The following is a 17,684-nucleotide window of genomic DNA, read 5'->3' on the forward strand; positions in this document are numbered from 1 at the left end:
GGGGTTCCGGGTCGGGGCGGGCCGGGGGGTTCCGGGTCGGGGCGGGCCGGGGGGTTCCGGGTCGGGGCGGGCCGGGGGGTTCCGGGTCGGGTCGGGCCGGGGGGTTCCGGGTCGGGGCGGGCCGGGGGGTTCCGGGTCGGGGCGGGCCGGGGGGTTCCGGGTCGGGGCGGGCCGGGGGGTTCCGGGTCGGGGCGGGCCGGGGGGTTCCGGGTCGGGGCGGGCCGGGGGGTTCCGGGTCGGGGCGGGCCGGGGGGTTCCGGGTCGGGGCGGGCCGGGGGGTTCCGGGTCGGGGCGGGCCGGGGGGTTCCGGGTCGGGGCGGGCCGGGGGGTTCCGGGTCGGGGGGTTCCGGGGCGGGGCGGGCCGGGGGGTTCCGGGTCGGGGGGTTCCGGGTCGGGGCGGGCCGGGGGGTTCCGGGTCGGGGCGGGCCGGGGGGTTCCGGGTCGGGGCGGGCCGGGGGGTTCCGGGTTGGGACTCGGGTGAAGCGGGTGAACTGGTCTTCAGCCCAGGGCTCACTCATTGGCCTCAGTGGGATCGATCACTGACTGACCGCTGAATCCTCAGCACTGGTCACTGAGCAGTCGGCCGCGGGGGCGGATCAGGTTCGAAGGCAAAACCCCCCCCCAGAGCAATCTGCAGGTTGAATACCAGAGACCCCAGAGGGAGAGCGGGGGAGGCTTCAATTGGGCCAGAGTGGCCTCTGGGGGAGGGAAGGAGCAATCAGCCTGAGGGTTTGTGCCCCTCCTGTGTGTGAGGGGGGGGGGTACGTGGCCCCCATTCCCCCCCCAGGACTGAGAGGGCAGGAGCAGCTGGTGGGAGGGGGGGCTGGAAGGCTGTCAGAGGGCGGACCCTCCTTCGGGTGTAATCCTGCCTCTCGGTGCCCAGTGCCTGCTGGTCCGTCCCCTCGATTACCCCGTGCCCGGGTTCTAATTTCCAGCCCCAGCCCCCTCACATTAAGACAATAATCGGTAAAATCTACCCCCTCCCATTTTATGCAGTTACATTACGTTGTAAAGAGGGTTAAATGCATTTTTCTAACAATCATTGGCTCTGTATTAATCTCAGTGTGTGTGTGTGTGTGTGTGTGTGAGTCTGAGTGTGTGAGTGTGAGTGTGAGTGTGAGAGTGTGTGTGTGTGTGCTCCTTTCCTTCACTCGCACACCCCGCTAACCCTCCCCTCACCTCTTTCTTATCGCCGCTGGGCGAGCTGTCCTCCCTCTGCTGCTCCTTGGGGTCCGTCAGGACGTCTGCGGGATCGCACTCTGCAGCCGTCTCGCTCTCCATCCCAACTCTTTTCACTTCACTGCAAGAGGAAAAGGGGCGGAGCGTTAGTCCGTCTTAAAAAAGGCCCCCTCGTTCAGGCGGAGGGGGTAGAGGTGGGAGCCATCTCCAATTCCCGCGGTGCTGAGGGAGCGCCGCGCCGTCGGAGGGTCGGTGCTGAGGGAGCGCCGCGCCGTCGGAGGGTCGGTGCTGAGGGAGCGCCGCGCCGTCGGAGGGTCGGTGCTGAGGGAGCGCCGCGCCGTCGGAGGGTCGGTGCTGAGGGAGCGCCGCGCCGTCGGAGGGTCGGTGCTGAGGGAGCGCCGCGCCGTCGGAGGGTCGGTGCTGAGGGAGCGCCGCGCCGTCGGAGGGTCGGTGCTGAGGGAGCGCCGCGCCGTCGGAGGGTCGGTGCTGAGGGAGCGCCGCGCCGTCGGAGGGTCGGTGCTGAGGGAGCGCCGCGCCGTCGGAGGGTCGGTGCTGAGGGAGCGCCGCGCCGTCGGAGGGTCGGTCCTGAGGGAGCGCCGCGCCGTCGGAGGGTCGGTCCTGAGGGAGCGCCGCGCCGTCGGAGGGTCGGTCCTGAGGGAGCGCCGCGCCGTCGGAGGGTCGGTCCTGAGGGAGCGCCGCGCCGTCGGAGGGTCGGTGCTGAGGGAGCGCCGCGCCGTCGGAGGGTCGGTGCTGAGGGAGCGCCGCGCCGTCGGAGGGTCGGTACTGAGGGAGTGCCGCACTGTCGGAGGGTCGGTGCTGAGGGAGAGCCGCACTGTCGGAGGGTCGGTACTGAGGGAGTGCCGCACTGTCGGAGGGTCGGTGCTGAGGGAGCGCCGCGCCGTCGGAGGGTCAGTACTGAGGGAGCGCCGCGCCGTCGGAGGGTCGGTACTGAGGGAGCGCCGCACTGTCGGAGGGTCGGTACTGAGGGAGTGCCGCACTGTCGGAGGGTCGGTACTGAGGGAGTGCCGCACTGTCGGAGGGTCGGTGCTGAGGGAGCGCCGCGCCGTCGGAGGGTCAGTACTGAGGGAGCGCCGCGCCGTCGGAGGGTCGGTACTGAGGGAGTGCCGCACTGTCGGAGGGTCGGTGCTGAGGGAGTGCCGCGCTGTCGGAGGGTCGGTGCTGAGGGAGAGCCGCGCCGTCGGAGGGTCGGTGCTGAGGGAGAGCCGCGCCGTCGGAGGGTCAGTACTGAGGGAGCGCCGCGCCGTCGGAGGGTCGGTGCTGAGGGAGCGCCGCGCCGTCGGAGGGTCGGTGCTGAGGGAGAGCCGCGCCGTCGGAGGGTCGGTGCTGAGGGAGCCCCGCACTGTCGGAGGTGCCGTCTTTCGGATGAGACGTTAAACCGAGGGCCCCGTCTGCCCCTCTCAGGTGGCCCTAAAATATCCCTGGGACATTATTCGGAAGAACAACAAGGGGAGTTCTCCCCCGTGTCCTGGGCCAATATTTAACCCTCAACCATCACTAAGCAGATCAAATGACCATTCATCGCATTGCAGTTTGTGGGATCTTACTGTGCACAAATTGGCTGCCACGTTTCCCACAATACAAAAGTGGCTGCACTTTAAAGTACCTCATCGACCGTGAAGTGCTTTTGAGGTTGTGGAGGGTGCGATAGAGATACAAGTCTCTCTTTCTGCTCCATGTACAGTCTCTCGTGCCCCATCGGTGCTCTGTCAGCTTCTGACCGATCTCTCCGAGCCGAGCCCTCCGCTCCCCGTTCAGGTGGGTGGGCAGGACCCCACGGGCACTATCGGAAGAGCAGGGGGGAGTTCTCCCCTCAACCCAACAACCACCTAAAAAACAGGTTAGCTGGGGCATTCGCCTCGCAGCAGTTTGTGGGATCTTGCTGTGCCACTGCATGGCTGCCGTGGACGAGGTCAGCCTACGCTGAGGCGTTTCCGGATGTTTCTGAGAGAATCGATAAGACGCCCAATAAACGAAGCCTGTAATTTTTAAACTGTGTCCTCGTGGACATCTGTAAAACTGGCTGACCACAGGGCGAATCAAAATGGAAACCCCTGGCCCACAGATTCACAGCCGTTACAGTCCCCAGAGACGGTCAGGGAGCCGTTACAGTCCCCGGAGACGGTCAGGGAGCCGTTATAGTCCCCGGAGATGGTCAGGGAGCCGTTACAGTCCCCAGAGACGGTCAGGGAGCCGTTACAGTCCCCAGAGACGGTCAGGGAGCCGTTACAGTCCCCAGAGACGGTCAGGGAGCCGTTACAGTCCCCAGAGACGGTCAGGGAGCCGTTACAGTCCCCAGAGACGGTCAGGGAGCCGTTCCAGTCCCCAGAGACGGTCAGGGAGCCGTTACAGTCCCCAGAGACGGTCAGGGAGCCGTGACAGTCCCCAGAGACGGTCAGGGAGCCGTGACAGTCCCCGGAGACGGTCAGGGAGCCGTGACAGTCCCCGGAGACGGTCAGGGAGCCGTGACAGTCCCCGGAGACGGTCAGGGAGCCGTGACAGTCCCCGGAGACGGTCAGGGAGCCGTGACAGTCCCCGGAGACGGTCAGGGAGCCGTGACAGTCCCCGGAGACGGTCAGGGAGCCGTGACAGTCCCCGGAGACGGTCAGGGAGCCGTGACAGTCCCCGGAGACGGTCAGGGAGCCGTGACAGTCCCCGGAGACGGTCAGGGAGCCGTGACAGTCCCCGGAGATGGTCAGGGAGCCGTGACAGTCCCCGGAGATGGTCAGGGAGCCGTTACAGTCCCCGGAGATGGTCAGGGAGCCGTTACAGTCCCCAGAGATGGTCAGGGAGCCGTTACAGTCCCCAGAGATGGTCAGGGAGCCGTTACTGTCCCCAGAGACGGTCAGGGAGCCGTTACAGCCCTGAGAGATGGTCAGGGAGCCGTTACAATCCCCAGAGACGGTCAGGGAGCCGTAACAGTCCCCAGAGATGGTCAGGGAGCCATTACAGTCCCCAGAGATGGTCAGGGAGCCATTACAATCCCCAGAGATGGTCAGGGAGCCATTACAGCCCTGAGAGATGGTCAGGGAGCCATTACAGTCCCCAGAGATGGTCAGGGAGCCATTACAGTCCCCAGAGATGGTCAGGAAGCCATTACAGTCCCCAGAGATGGTCAGGAAGCCATTACAGTCCCCAGAGATGTTCAGGGAGCCATTACAGTCCCCAGAGATGTTCAGGGAGCCATTACAGTCCCCAGAGATGGTCAGGAAGCCATTACAGTCCCCAGAGATGTTCAGGGAGCCATTACAGTCCCCAGAGATGGTCAGGGAGCCATTACAGCCCTGAGAGATGGTCAGGGAGCCATTACAGTCCCCAGAGATGGTCAGGCAGCCATTACAGCCCCAAAAGACGGTCAGGCAGCCATTACAGCCCCGAGAGACGGTCAGGCAGCCATTACAGCCCCGAGAGACGGTCAGGCAGCCGTTACAGCCCCGAGAGACGGTCAGGCAGCCGTTACAGCCCCGAGAGACGGTCAGGCAGCCGTTACAGCCCCAAGAGACACACACACACTGAATTAATTCCCCGGTCTCCTGCTTCTCTCCCCCATTGAGAGACAGGTAACAGGTCCCACGCCTCCGGCTATTTATATCTGCACAGTCTGTTCACAAGTGTGGCCCCGCACGCTCACAAAAATATTAATCTCACACATCACTCCCGCGCAAACGCCCACCCCCACCCCCACCCCCACCCCCACACACACACCCCCCGCAATCAGGAACACAGCAAGGACATCCCCAGGGCTGGGTCTGCCTGTTCAGGGCCGCAAAAGGGTCGTCCCCTGTCCCCCCCGCCATCAGCGCCAACCTACGCAGCTCTGTGGTCTGCAACCCCCCCGTCCCCCAGGGCCTGGTGAGGCAAGGCAGGCCTAAGGCTGGCCTGAGAGGCAGTCCCGGGGAAGGGCAGGCACCGGAAAGCCAGCTGGCAGCACAGCTCGCAGCATGGGGCTCCCTTCCAGTGTGCAAGCTTCCATTTTTGCTTGGGCACTCCCCTTCATCCACAAGGATAAAAGAACTTGGGTTCTCTCTCCCACTCTGAATGGACTGGTCATACAAAGAATGAGCCCGGGGGGGGGAGAGAGAGGGAGAGAGGGGAGGGGGAGAACGTACTACGCCTGACGGGGCCTCACCTGCCGTGAGCTGGGAGGCTCGGCTCGGCTCAGCGACGAAGCACTGGTCTATTATTTAACAGGCTGCTGCTGCAGCAGCCTCTCGCACACCATGACTGAAGCATCTGGGGGGAGGGGGGAGGGGCTGCCATTTATACTTAACCCTCTGCTTCCCAGACATGGCAGGCAGCCTCCATCTTACAGCAGCTGCAATCGAGTCGCCTCATCCCTCCCCCAAGAACGACCCTCAGTCTCTCATTCCTCGCCCGCCCTGCCACACATCACATGGGTGGGCACTCGGGGACAACTGGGCACTCGGGGGTCTATATAACCCCGTGTGGGATTACCGGGGGGGACAGACGGGGATTTATGGATCTATATAACCCCGTGTGGGATTACCGGGGGGGACAGACGGGGATTTAAGGATCGATATAACCCGGTGTGGGATTATCGGAGGGGACAGACGGGGATTTAAGGATCTATATAACCCCGTGTGGGATTACCGGAGGGGACAGATGGGGATTTAAGGATCGATATAACCCGGTGTGGGATTATCGGAGGGGACAGACGGGGATTTATGGATCTATATAACCCCGTGTGGGATTATCGGAGGGGACAGACGGGGATTTATGGATCTATATAACCCCGTGTGGGATTATCGGAGGGGACAGACGGGGATTTATGGATCAATATAACCCCGTGTGGGATTATCGGAGGGGACAGACGGGGATTTATGGATCTATGTAACCCTGTGTGGGATTATCGGAGGGGACAGACGGGGATTTATGGATCTATATAACCCCGTGTGGGATTATCGGAGGGGACAGACGGGGATTTATGGATCGATATAACCCTGTGTGGGATTATCGGAGGGGACAGACGGGGATTTAAGGATCTATATAACCCTGTGTGGGATTATCGGAGGGGACAGACGGGGATTTATGGATCGAAATAACCTAACATTCGTGCCAGACAAGTGCCAGGCAACGACCATCTCCAACAAGAGTCCAACCGCCTCCCCTTGACATTCAACGGCATTACCATCACCGAATCCCCCACCATCAACATCCTGGGCATCAGCATTGCCCCTCTCTCTCTCTCTCTCTCCCCCTCTCCCTCACCAGTCCGGGGTGTTGGGGATCAGCATTGCCTCTCTGTCTCTCCCACACAGTGTTGGGGATCAGCACTGCCCCTCTCTCTCTCTCTCTCTCTCACCAGTCCGGGGTGTTGGGGGTCAGCATTGCCCCTCTCTCTCACTCTCTCTCTCACCAGTCCGGGGTGTTGGGGATCATCATTGCCCCTCTCTCTCTCTCGCTCTCTCACCAGTCCGGGGTGTTGGGGGTCAGCATTGCCCCTCACTCTCTCTCTCTCTCTCTCACACCAGTCTGGGGTGTTGATGATCAGCATTGCCTCTCTCTCTCTCTCTCTCTCTCACTCACTCTCACCAGTCCGGGGTGATGGTGATCAGCACTGCCCCTCTCTCTCTCTCTCTCTCTCACACCAGTCCGGGGTGTTGGGGATCAGCATTGCCCCTCTCTCTCTCTCTCTCTCTCACCAGTCCGGGGTGTTAGGGATCAGCATTGCCTCTCTCTCTCTCTCTCTCTCACCAGTCCGGGGTGTTGGGGATCAGCATTGCCCCTCTCTCTCTCTCTCTCTCACCAGTCCGGGGAGTTGGGGATCAGCATTGCCCCTCTCTCTCACCAGTCTGGGGTGTTAGGGATCAGCAATGCCTCTCTCTCTCTCTCTCTCTCTCTCACCAGTCCAGGGTGTTGGGGATCAGCATTGCCCCTCTCTCTCTCTCTCTCTCTCTCTCACCAGTCCGGGGAGTTGGGGATCAGCATTGCCCCTCTCTCTCTCTCTCTCTCTCACCAGTCCGGGGTGTTGGGGATCAGCATTGCCCCTCTCTCTCTCTCTCACCAGTCCGGGGTGTTGGGGATCAGCATCACCCCCCTCTCTCTCTCACCAGTCCGGGGTGATTGGGGATCAGCTTTGCCCCTCTCTCTCTCTCTCTCACACCAGTCTGGGGTGTTGGGGATCAGCATTGCCCCTCTCTCTCTCTCTCTCACCAGTCCGGGGTGCTGGGGGATCAGCATTGCCCCTCTCTCTCTCTCTCTCTCTCTCTCACCAGTCCGGGGTGTTGGGGATCAGCATTGCCTCTCTCTCTCACCAGTCCGGGGTGTTGGGGATCAGCATTGCCCCTCTCTCTCTCTCTCTCTCTCACCAGTCCGGGGTGTTGGGGATCAGCATTGCCCCTCTCTCTCTCACCAGTCCGGGGTGCTGGGGATCAGCATTGCCCCTCTCTCTCTCTCCCTCTCTCTCATCAGTCCGGGGAGTTGGGGATCAGCATTGCCCCTCTCTCTCTCTCTCGCTCACCAGTCTGGGGAGTTGGGGATCAGCATTGCCCCTCTCTCTCTCTCTCACCAGTCCGGGGTGTTGGGGATCAGCATTGCCCCTCTCTCTCTCTCACCAGTCCGGGGTGTTGGGGATCAGCATTGCCCCTCTCTCTCTCTCTCACCAGTCCGGGGTGATTGGGGATCAGCTTTGCCCCTCTCTCTCTCTCACACCAGTCCGGGGTGTTGGGGATCAGCATTGCCCCTCTCTCTCACCAGTCCGGGGTGTTGGGGATCAGCATTGCCCCTCTCTCCCTCTCTCACCAGTCCGGGGTGTTGGGGTTCAGCATTGTCCCTCTCTCTCTCTCTCACCAGTCCGGGGTGTTGGGGATCAGCATTGCCCCTCTCTCTCTCTCTCTCTCTCTCACCAGTCCGGGGTGCTGAGGATCAGCTTTGCCCCTCTCTCTCTCTCTCTCTCACCAGTCCAGGGTGTTGGGGATCAGCATTGCCCCCCTCTCTCTCACCAGTCCGGGGTGTTGGGGATCAGCATTGCCACTCTCCCTCTCGCTCTCTCACCAGTCCGGGGTGTTGGGGATCAGCATTGCCCCTCTCTCTCTCTCTCACCAGTCCGGGGTGTTGGGGATCAGCATTGCCCCTCTCTCTCTCACCAGTCCGGGGTGCTGGGGATCAGCATTGCCCCTCAATCTCTCTCTCTCTCTCACCAGTCCGGGGTGCTGGGGATCAACATTGCACCCCTCTCTCTCTCTCTCTCTCTCTCTCTCACCAGTCCGGGGTGCTGGGGATCAACATTGCACCCCCCTCTCTCTCTCTCTCTCTCTCTCACCAGTCCGGGGTGTTGGGGATCAGAATTGCCCCCCTCTCTCTCTCACCACTCCGGGGTGTTGGGGATCAGAATCGCCCCTCTCTCTCTCCCTCTCTCACCAGTCCGGGGTGTTGGGGATCAGCATTGCCCCTCTCTCTCTCTCTCGCTCTCTCTCACCAGTCCGGGGTGGTGGGGATCAGCATTGAACCTCTCGCTCTCTCTCACCAGTCCGGGGTGTTGGGGATCAGCATTGCCCCTCTCTCTCTCGCTCTCTCTCTCACCAGTCCGGGGTGCTGGCGATCAGCATTGACCCCCCTCTCTCTCTCTCTCTCTCTCTCCCACCAGTCCGGGGTGTTGGGGATCAGCATTGCCACTCTCCCTCTCGCTCTCTCTCTCACCAGTCCGGGGTGCTGGCGATCAGCATTGACCCCCCTCTCTCTCTCTCTCTCGCTCTCACCAGTCCAGGGTGTTGGGGATCAGCATTGCCTCTCTCTCTCTCTCTCTCTCTCCCACCAGTCCGGGGTGCTGGCGATCAGCATTGACCCCCCTCTCTCTCTCTCTCTCGCTCTCTCACCAGTCCGGGGTGTTGGGGATCAGCATTGCCACTCTCTCTCTCTCTCTCTCTCTCACACCAGTCCGGGGTGTTGGGGATCAGCATTGCCCCTCTCTCTCTCACCAGTCCGGGGTGCTGGGGATCAGCATTGCCCCTCAATCTCTCTCTCTCTCTCACCAGTCCGGGGTGCTGGGGATCAACATTGCACCCCTCTCTCTCTCTCTCTCTCACCAGTCCGGGGTGCTGGGGATCAACATTGCACCCCCCTCTCTCTCTCTCTCTCTCACCAGTCCGGGGTGTTGGGGATCAGAATTGCCCCTCTCTCTCTCTCACCAGTCCGGGGTGTTGGGGATCAGAATCGCCCCTCTCTCTCTCCCTCTCTCACCAGTCCGGGGTGCTGGGGATCAGCATTGCCCCTCTCTCTCTCACCAGTCCGGGGTGTTGGGGGTCAGCATTGCCCCTCTCTCTCTCTCTCCCACCAGTCCGGGGTGTTGGGGATCAGCATTGCCCCTCTCTCTCTCTCTCTCTCTCTCACCAGTCCAGGGTGCTGGGGATCAGCATTGCCCCTCTCTCTCTCTCTCACCAGTCCGGGGTGTTGGGGATCAGCATTGCCCCTCTCTCTCTCTCTCTCTCTCTCACCAGTCCGTGGTGCTGGGGATCAACATTGCCCCCCTCTCTCTCTCTCTCACCAGTCCGGGGTGTTGGGGATCAGCATTGCCCCTCTCCCTCTCTCACCAGTCCGGGGTGTTGGGGATCAGCATTGCCCCTCTCTCTCTCTCTCTCTCTCTCACACCAGTCCGGGGTGTTGGGGATCAGCATTGCCCCTCTCTCTCTCTCTCTCTCTCTCACCAGTCCGGGGTGTTGGGGATCAGCATTGCCCCTCTCTTTCTCACCAGTCCGGGGTGCTGGGGATCAGCATTGCCCCTCTCTCTCTCTCTCACCAGTCCGGGGTGCTGGGGATCAGCATTGCCCCTCTCTCTCTCTCTCTCTCTCTCTCACCAGTCCGGGGTGCTGGGGATCAACATTGCACCCCTCTCTCTCTCTCTCTCTCTCACCAGTCCGGGGTGTTGGGGATCAGCATTGCCTCTCTCTCTCTCACTCTCACCAGTCCGGGGTGCTGGGGATCAGCATTGCCCCTCTCTCTCTCACCAGTCCGGGGTGCTGGGGATCAGCATTGCCCCTCTCTCTCTCCCTCTCTCACCAGTCCGGGGTGTTGGGGGTCAGCATTGCCCCTCTCTGTCTCTCTCCCACCAGTCCGGGGTGTTGGGGATCAGCATTGCCCCTTTCCCTCTCTCTCTCTCTCACACACCAGTGCGAGGTGTTGGGGATCAGCATTGCCCCTCTCTCTCTCACCAGTCCGGGGTGCTGGGGATCAGCATTGCCCCTCTCTCTCTCTCTCACCAGTCCGGGGTGCTGGGGATCAACATTGCCCCCCTCTCTCTCTCACCAGTCCGGGGTGTTGGGGATCAGCATTGCCCCTCTCCCTCTCTCACCAGTCCGGGGTGTTGGGGATCAGCATTGCCCCTCTCTCTCTCTCTCTCACACCAGTCCGGGGTGTTGGGGATCAGCATTGCCCCTCTCTCTCTCCCTCTCTCACCAGTCCGGGGTGTTGGGGATCAGCATTGCCCCTCTCTCTCTCTCACCAGTCCGGGGTGTTGGGGATCAGCATTGCCCCTCTCTCTCTCTCTCTCTCACCAGTCCAGGGTGTTGGGGATCAGCATTGCCCCTCTCTCTCTCTCTCTCTCCCACCAGTCCGGGGTGTTGGGGATCAGCATTGCCCCTCTCTCTCTCTCTCTCTCCCACCAGTCCGGGGTGTTGGGGATCAGCATTGCCCCTCTCACTCTCTCTCTCACCAGTCCAGGGTGTTGGGGATCAGCATTGCCCCACTCTCTCTGTCTCTCTCCCACCAGTCCGGGGTGTTGGGGATCAGCATTGCCCCTCTCTCTCTCTCTCTCTCTCCCACCAGTCCGGGGTGTTGGGGATCAGCGTTGCCTCTCTCTCTCTCTCACCAGTCCGGGTAGTTGGGGATCAGCATTGCCCCTCTCTCTCTCTCTCTCTCTCACCAGTCCGGGGTGTTGGGGATCAGCATTGCCCCTCTCTCTCTCTCTCTCTCTCACACCAGTCCGGGGTGTTGGGGATCAGCATTGCCCCTCTCTCTCTCTCACCAGTCCGGGGTGTTGGGGATCAGCATTGCCCCTCTCTCTCTCACCAGTCCGGGGTGCTGGGGATCAGCATTGCCCCTCTCTCTCACCAGTCCGGGGTGCTGGGGATCAGAATTGCCCCTCTCTCTCTCCCTCTCTCACCAGTCCGGGGTGCTGGGGATCAGCATTGCCCCTCTCTCTCTCACCAGTCCGGGGTGTTGGGGGTCAGCATTGCCCCTCTCTGTCTCTCTCCCACCAGTCCGGGGTGTTGGGGATCAGCATTGCCCCTTTCCCCCTCTCTCTCTCTCTCACACACCAGTCCGAGGTGTTGGGGATCAGCATTGCCCCTCTCTCTCTCACCAGTCCGGGGTGCTGGGGATCAGCATTGCCCCTCTCTCTCTCTCTCACCAGTCCGGGGTGCTGGGGATCAACATTGCCCCCCTCTCTCTCTCACCAGTCCGGGGTGTTGGGGATCAGCATTGCCCCTCTCCCTCTCTCACCAGTCCGGGGTGTTGGGGATCAGCATTGCCCCTCTCTCTCTCTCTCTCACACCAGTCCGGGGTGTTGGGGATCAGCATTGCCCCTCTCTCTCTCCCTCTCTCACCAGTCCGGGGTGTTGGGGATCAGCATTGCCCCTCTCTCTCTCTCACCAGTCCGGGGTGTTGGGGATCAGCAGTGCCCCTCTCTCTCACCAGTCCGGGGTGTTGGGGATCAGCATTGCCCCTCTCTCTCTCTCTCTCTCACCAGTCCAGGGTGTTGGGGATCAGCATTGCCCCTCTCTCTCTCTCTCTCTCCCACCAGTCCGGGGTGTTGGGGATCAGCATTGCCCCTCTCTCTCTCTCTCTCCCACCAGTCCGGGGTGTTGGGGATCAGCATTGCCCCTCTCACTCTCTCTCTCACCAGTCCAGGGTGTTGGGGATCAGCATTGCCCCACTCTCTCTCTCTCTCTCCCACCAGTCCGGGGTGTTGGGGATCAGCATTGCCCCTCTCTCTCTCTCTCTCTCCCACCAGTCCGGGGTGTTGGGGATCAGCGTTGCCCCTCTCTCTCTCTCTCTCTCTCTCACCAGTCCGGGGTGTTGGGGATCAGCATTGCCCCTCTCTCTCTCTCTCTCTCTCACCAGTCCGGGTAGTTGGGGATCAGCATTGCCCCTCTCTCTCTCTCTCTCTCTCTCTCACCAGTCCGGGGTGTTGGGGATCAGCATTGCCCCTCTCTCTCTCTCTCTCTCTCTCACCAGTCCGGGGTGTTGGGGATCAGCATTGCCCCTCTCTCTCTCACCAGTCCGGGGTGCTGGGGATCAGCATTGCCCCTCTCTCTCACCAGTCCGGGGTGCTGGGGATCAGCATTGCCCCTCTCTCTCTCTCTCTCTCTCTCACCAGTCCGGGGTGCTGGGGATCAACATTGCACCCCTCTCTCTCTCACCAGTCCGGGGTGTTGGGGATCAGCATTGCCTCTCTCTCTCTCACTCTCACCAGTCCGGGGTGCTGGGGATCAGCATTGCCCCTCTCTCTCTCACCAGTCTGGGGTGTTGGGGATCAGAATTGCCCCTCTCTCTCTCTCACCAGTCCGGGGTGTTGGGGATCAGAATTGCCCCTCTCTCTCTCACCAGTCCGGGGTGTTGGGGGTCAGCATTGCCCCTCTCTGTCTCTCTCTCTCTCACCAGTCCGGGGTGTTGGGGATCAGCATTGCCCCTTTCCCTCTCTCTCTCTCTCACCAGTCCGGGGTGTTGGGGATCAGCATTGCCCCTCTCTCTCTCTCTCTCTCCCACCAGTCCGGGGTGTTGGGGATCAGCGTTGCCTCTCTCTCTCTCTCAGCAGTCCGGGTAGTTGGGGATCAGCATTGCCCCTCTCTCTCTCTCTCTCTCTCACCAGTCCGGGGTGTTGGGGATCAGCATTGCCCCTCTCTCTCTCTCTCTCCCACCAGTCCGGGGTGTTGGGGATCAGCATTGCCCCTCTCTCTCTCTCTCTCACCAGTCCGGGGTGTTGGGGATCAGCATTGCCTCTCTCTCTCTCACTCTCACCAGTCCGGGGTGCTGGGGATCAGCATTGCCCCTCTCTCTCTCACCAGTCTGGGGTGTTGGGGATCAGAATTGCCCCTCTCTCTCTCTCACCAGTCCGGGGTGTTGGGGATCAGAATTGCCCCTCTCTCTCTCACCAGTCCGGGGTGTTGGGGGTCAGCATTGCCCCTCTCTGTCTCTCTCCCACCAGTCCGGGGTGTTGGGGATCAGCATTGCCCCTTTCCCTCTCTCTCTCTCTCACCAGTCCGGGGTGTTGGGGATCAGCATTGCCCCTCTCTCTCTCTCTCTCTCCCACCAGTCCGGGGTGTTGGGGATCAGCGTTGCCTCTCTCTCTCTCTCACCAGTCCGGGTAGTTGGGGATCAGCATTGCCCCTCTCTCTCTCTCTCTCTCTCTCTCTCACCAGTCCGGGGTGTTGGGGATCAGCATTGCCCCTCTCTCTCTCTCTCTCCCACCAGTCCGGGGTGTTGGGGATCAGCATTGCCCCTCTCTCTCTCTCTCTCTCTCACCAGTCCGGGGTGTTGGGGATCAGCATTGCCCCTCTCTCTCTCTCTCTCTCTCACCAGTCCGGGGTGTTGGGAATCAGCATTGCCCCTCTCTCTCTCTCTCTCACCAGTCCGGGGTGTTGGGAATCAGCATTGCCCCTCTCTCTCTCTCTCACTCCCACCAGTCCAGGGTGTTGGGGATCAGCACTGCCCCTCTCTCTCTCTCTCTCTCTCTCACCAGTCCAGGGTGTTGGGGATCAGCATTGCCCCTCTCTCTCTCTCTCTCTCTCTCTCACCAGTCCGGGGTGTTGGGGATCAGCATTGCCCCTCTCTCTCTCTCTCTCTCTCATCAGTCCGGGCTGTTGGGGATCAGCATTGCCCCTCTCTCTCCCTCTATCTCTCTCTCCCTCTCACCAGTCCGGGGTGTTGGGTATCAGCATTGCCCCTCTCTCTCTCTCACCAGTCAGGGGTGTTGGGGATCAGCATTGCACCTCTCTCTCTCCCTCTCTCTCTCTCACCAGTCCGGGGTGTTGGCGATCAGCATTGCCCCTCTCTCTCCCTCTCTCTCTCACCAGTCCGGGGTGTTGGGGATCAGCATTGCCCCACTCTCCCTCTCTCTCTCTCACCAGTCCGGGGTGTTGGGAATCAGCATTGCCCCTCTCTATCTCTCACTCCCACCAGTCCGGGGTGTTGGGGATCAGCATTGCCCCTCTCTCTCCCTCACCAGTCCGGGGTGTTGGGGATCAGCATTGCCTCTCTCTCTCTCTCTCACCAGTCCGGGGTGTTGGGGATCAGCATTGCCCCTCTCTCTCTCTCTCTCTCTCTCACCAGTCCGGGGTGTTGGGGATCAGCATTGCCTCTCTCTCTCTCACTCTCACCAGTCCGGGGTGCTGGGGATCAGCATTGCCCCTCTCTCTCTCACCAGTCTGGGGTGTTGGGGATCAGAATTGCCCCTCTCTCTCTCTCACCAGTCCGGGGTGTTGGGGATCAGAATTGCCCCTCTCTCTCTCACCAGTCCGGGGTGTTGGGGGTCAGCATTGCCCCTCTCTGTCTCTCTCCCACCAGTCCGGGGTGTTGGGGATCAGCGTTGCCTCTCTCTCTCTCTCACCAGTCCGGGTAGTTGGGGATCAGCATTGCCCCTCTCTCTCTCTCTCTCTCTCTCACCAGTCCGGGGTGTTGGGGATCAGCATTGCCCCTCTCTCTCTCTCTCTCCCACCAGTCCGGGGTGTTGGGGATCAGCATTGCCCCTCTCTCTCTCTCTCTCTCTCACCAGTCCGGGGTGTTGGGGATCAGCATTGCCCCTCTCTCTCTCTCTCTCTCTCTCACCAGTCCGGGGTGTTGGGAATCAGCATTGCCCCTCTCTCTCTCACTCCCACCAGTCCAGGGTGTTGGGGATCAGCACTGCCCCTCTCTCTCTCTCTCTCTCTCTCACCAGTCCGGGGTGTTGGGGATCAGCATTGCCCCTCTCTCTCTCTCTCTCTCTCTCTCACCAGTCCGGGGTGTTGGGGATCAGCATTGCCCCTCTCTCTCTCTCTCTCTCTCATCAGTCCGGGCTGTTGGGGATCAGCATTGCCCCTCTCTCTCCCTCTATCTCTCTCTCCCTCTCACCAGTCCGGGGTGTTGGGTATCAGCATTGCCCCTCTCTCTCTCTCACCAGTCAGGGGTGTTGGGGATCAGCATTGCACCTCTCTCTCTCCCTCTCTCTCTCTCACCAGTCCGGGGTGTTGGCGATCAGCATTGCCCCTCTCTCTCCCTCTCTCTCTCACCAGTCCGGGGTGTTGGGGATCAGCATTGCCCCACTCTCCCTCTCTCTCTCTCACCAGTCCGGGGTGTTGGGAATCAGCATTGCCCCTCTCTATCTCTCACTCCCACCAGTCCGGGGTGTTGGGGATCAGCATTGCCCCTCTCTCTCCCTCACCAGTCCGGGGTGTTGGGGATCAGCATTGCCTCTCTCTCTCTCTCTCACCAGTCCGGGGTGTTGGGGATCAGCATTGCCTCTCTCTCTCTCTCTCTCTCACCAGTCTGGGGTGTTGGGGATCAGCATTGCCCCTCTCTCTCTCTCTCACCAGTCCGGGGTGTTGGGGATCAGCATTGCCCCTCTCCCTCTCTCTCTCTCTCTCACCAGTCCGGGGTGTTGGGGATCAGCATTGACCCTCTCGCTCTCTCTCACCAGTCCGGGGTGTTGGGGATCAGCATTGCCCCTCTCTCTCTCTCACCAGTCAGGGGTGTTGGGGATCAGCATTGCACCTCTCTCTCTCCCTCTCTCTCTCTCACCAGTCCGGGGTGTTGGGGATCAGCATTGCCCCTCTCTCTCTCTCTCTCTCTCACCAGTCAGGGGTGTTGGGGATCAGCATTGCCCCTCTCTCTCACACCAGTCCGGGGTGTTGGGGATCAGCATTGCCCCTCTCTCTCTCTCTCTCTCACCAGTCCGGGGTGGTGGGGATCAGCATTGAACCTCTCGCTCTCTCTCACCAGTCCGGGGTGTTGGGGATCAGCATTGCCCCTCTCTCTCTCGCTCTCTCTCTCACCAGTCCGGGGTGCTGGCGATCAGCATTGACCCCCCTCTCTCTCTCTCTCTCTCTCACCAGTCCGGGGTGTTGGGGATCAGCATTGCCACTCTCCCTCTCGCTCTCTCACCAGTCCGGGGTGTTGGGGATCAGCATTGCCCCACTCTCTCTCTCTCACCAGTCCGGGGTGTTGGGGATCAGCATTGCCCCTCTCTCTCTCACCAGTCCGGGGTGCTGGGGATCAGCATTGCCCCTCAATCTCTCTCTCTCTCTCACCAGTCCGGGGTGCTGGGGATCAACATTGCACCCCTCTCTCTCTCTCTCTCTCTCTCACCAGTCCGGGGTGCTGGGGATCAACATTGCACCCCCCTCTCTCTCTCTCTCACCAGTCCGGGGTGTTGGGGATCAGAATTGCCCCTCTCTCTCTCTCACCAGTCCGGGGTGTTGGGGATCAGAATCGCCCCTCTCTCTCTCCCTCTCTCACCAGTCCGGGGTGCTGGGGATCAGCATTGCCCCTCTCTCTCTCACCAGTCCGGGGTGTTGGGGGTCAGCATTGCCCCTCTCTCTCTCTCTCCCACCAGTCCGGGGTGTTGGGGATCAGCATTGCCCCTCTCTCTCTCTCTCTCTCTCACCAGTCCAGGGTGCTGGGGATCAGCATTGCCCCTCTCTCTCTCAGACACCAGTCCGAGGTGTTGGGGATCAGCATTGCCACTCTCTCTCTCACCAGTCCGGGGTGCTGGGGATCAGCATTGCCCCTCTCTCTCTCTCTCTCTCTCTCACCAGTCTGGGGTGCTGGGGATCAACATTGCCCCCCTCTCTCTCTCTCTCACCAGTCCGGGGTGTTGGGGATCAGCATTGCCCCTCTCCCTCTCTCACCAGTCCGGGGTGTTGGGGATCAGCATTGCCCCTCTCTCTCTCTCTCTCTCTCACCAGTCCGGGGTGTTGGGGATCAGCATTGCCCCTCTCTCTCTCACCAGTCCGGGGTGCTGGGGATCAGCATTGCCCCTCTCTCTCACCAGTCCGGGGTGCTGGGGATCAGCATTGCCCCTCTCTCTCTCTCTCTCTCTCTCACCAGTCCGGGGTGCTGGGGATCAACATTGCACCCCTCTCTCTCTCTCTCACCAGTCCGGGGTGTTGGGGATCAGCATTGCCTCTCTCTCTCTCACTCTCACCAGTCCGGGGTGCTGGGGATCAGCATTGCCCCTCTCTCTCTCACCAGTCTGGGGTGTTGGGGATCAGCATTGCCCCTCTCTCTCTCTCACACCAGTCTGGGGTGTTGGGGATCAGAATTGCCCCTCTCTCTCTCTCACCAGTCCGGGGTGTTGGGGATCAGAATTGCCCCTCTCTCTCTCCCTCTCTCACCAGTCCGGGGTGCTGGGGATCAGCATTGCCCCTCTCTCTCTCACCAGTCCGGGGTGTTGGGGGTCAGCATTGCCCCTCTCTGTCTCTCTCCCACCAGTCCAGGGTGCTGGGGATCAGCATTGCCCCTTTCCCTCTCTCTCTCTCTCACACACCAGTCCGAGGTGT

The 17,684-nt window shown here is 61.2% G+C and overlaps 1 protein-coding gene across 1 annotated transcript in view; it reads right to left on the minus strand.

Annotated features, from left to right (window-relative positions):
• The window catches only part of LOC137319217 (apoptotic chromatin condensation inducer in the nucleus-like), a 31,638-nt gene extending 17,272 nt beyond the window's left edge, over positions 1–14,366 (minus strand). Inside the window, exons 1-2 of the mRNA XM_067981522.1 lie at positions 14,329–14,366; positions 1,180–1,300 (exon numbers count right to left, since the gene is read on the minus strand). Of these exons, the coding sequence (XP_067837623.1) occupies positions 1,180–1,300; positions 14,329–14,354 (147 nt within the window). The 5' untranslated portion in view covers positions 14,355–14,366. The remainder of the gene's footprint in view (positions 1–1,179; positions 1,301–14,328) is intronic.
• Positions 14,367–17,684: the final 3,318 nt, after the last annotated feature.

The sequence above is a fragment of the Heptranchias perlo genome, unplaced genomic scaffold (assembly GCF_035084215.1).
Source record: "Heptranchias perlo isolate sHepPer1 unplaced genomic scaffold, sHepPer1.hap1 HAP1_SCAFFOLD_763, whole genome shotgun sequence".
NCBI classification, from domain to species: domain Eukaryota; kingdom Metazoa; phylum Chordata; class Chondrichthyes; order Hexanchiformes; family Hexanchidae; genus Heptranchias; species Heptranchias perlo.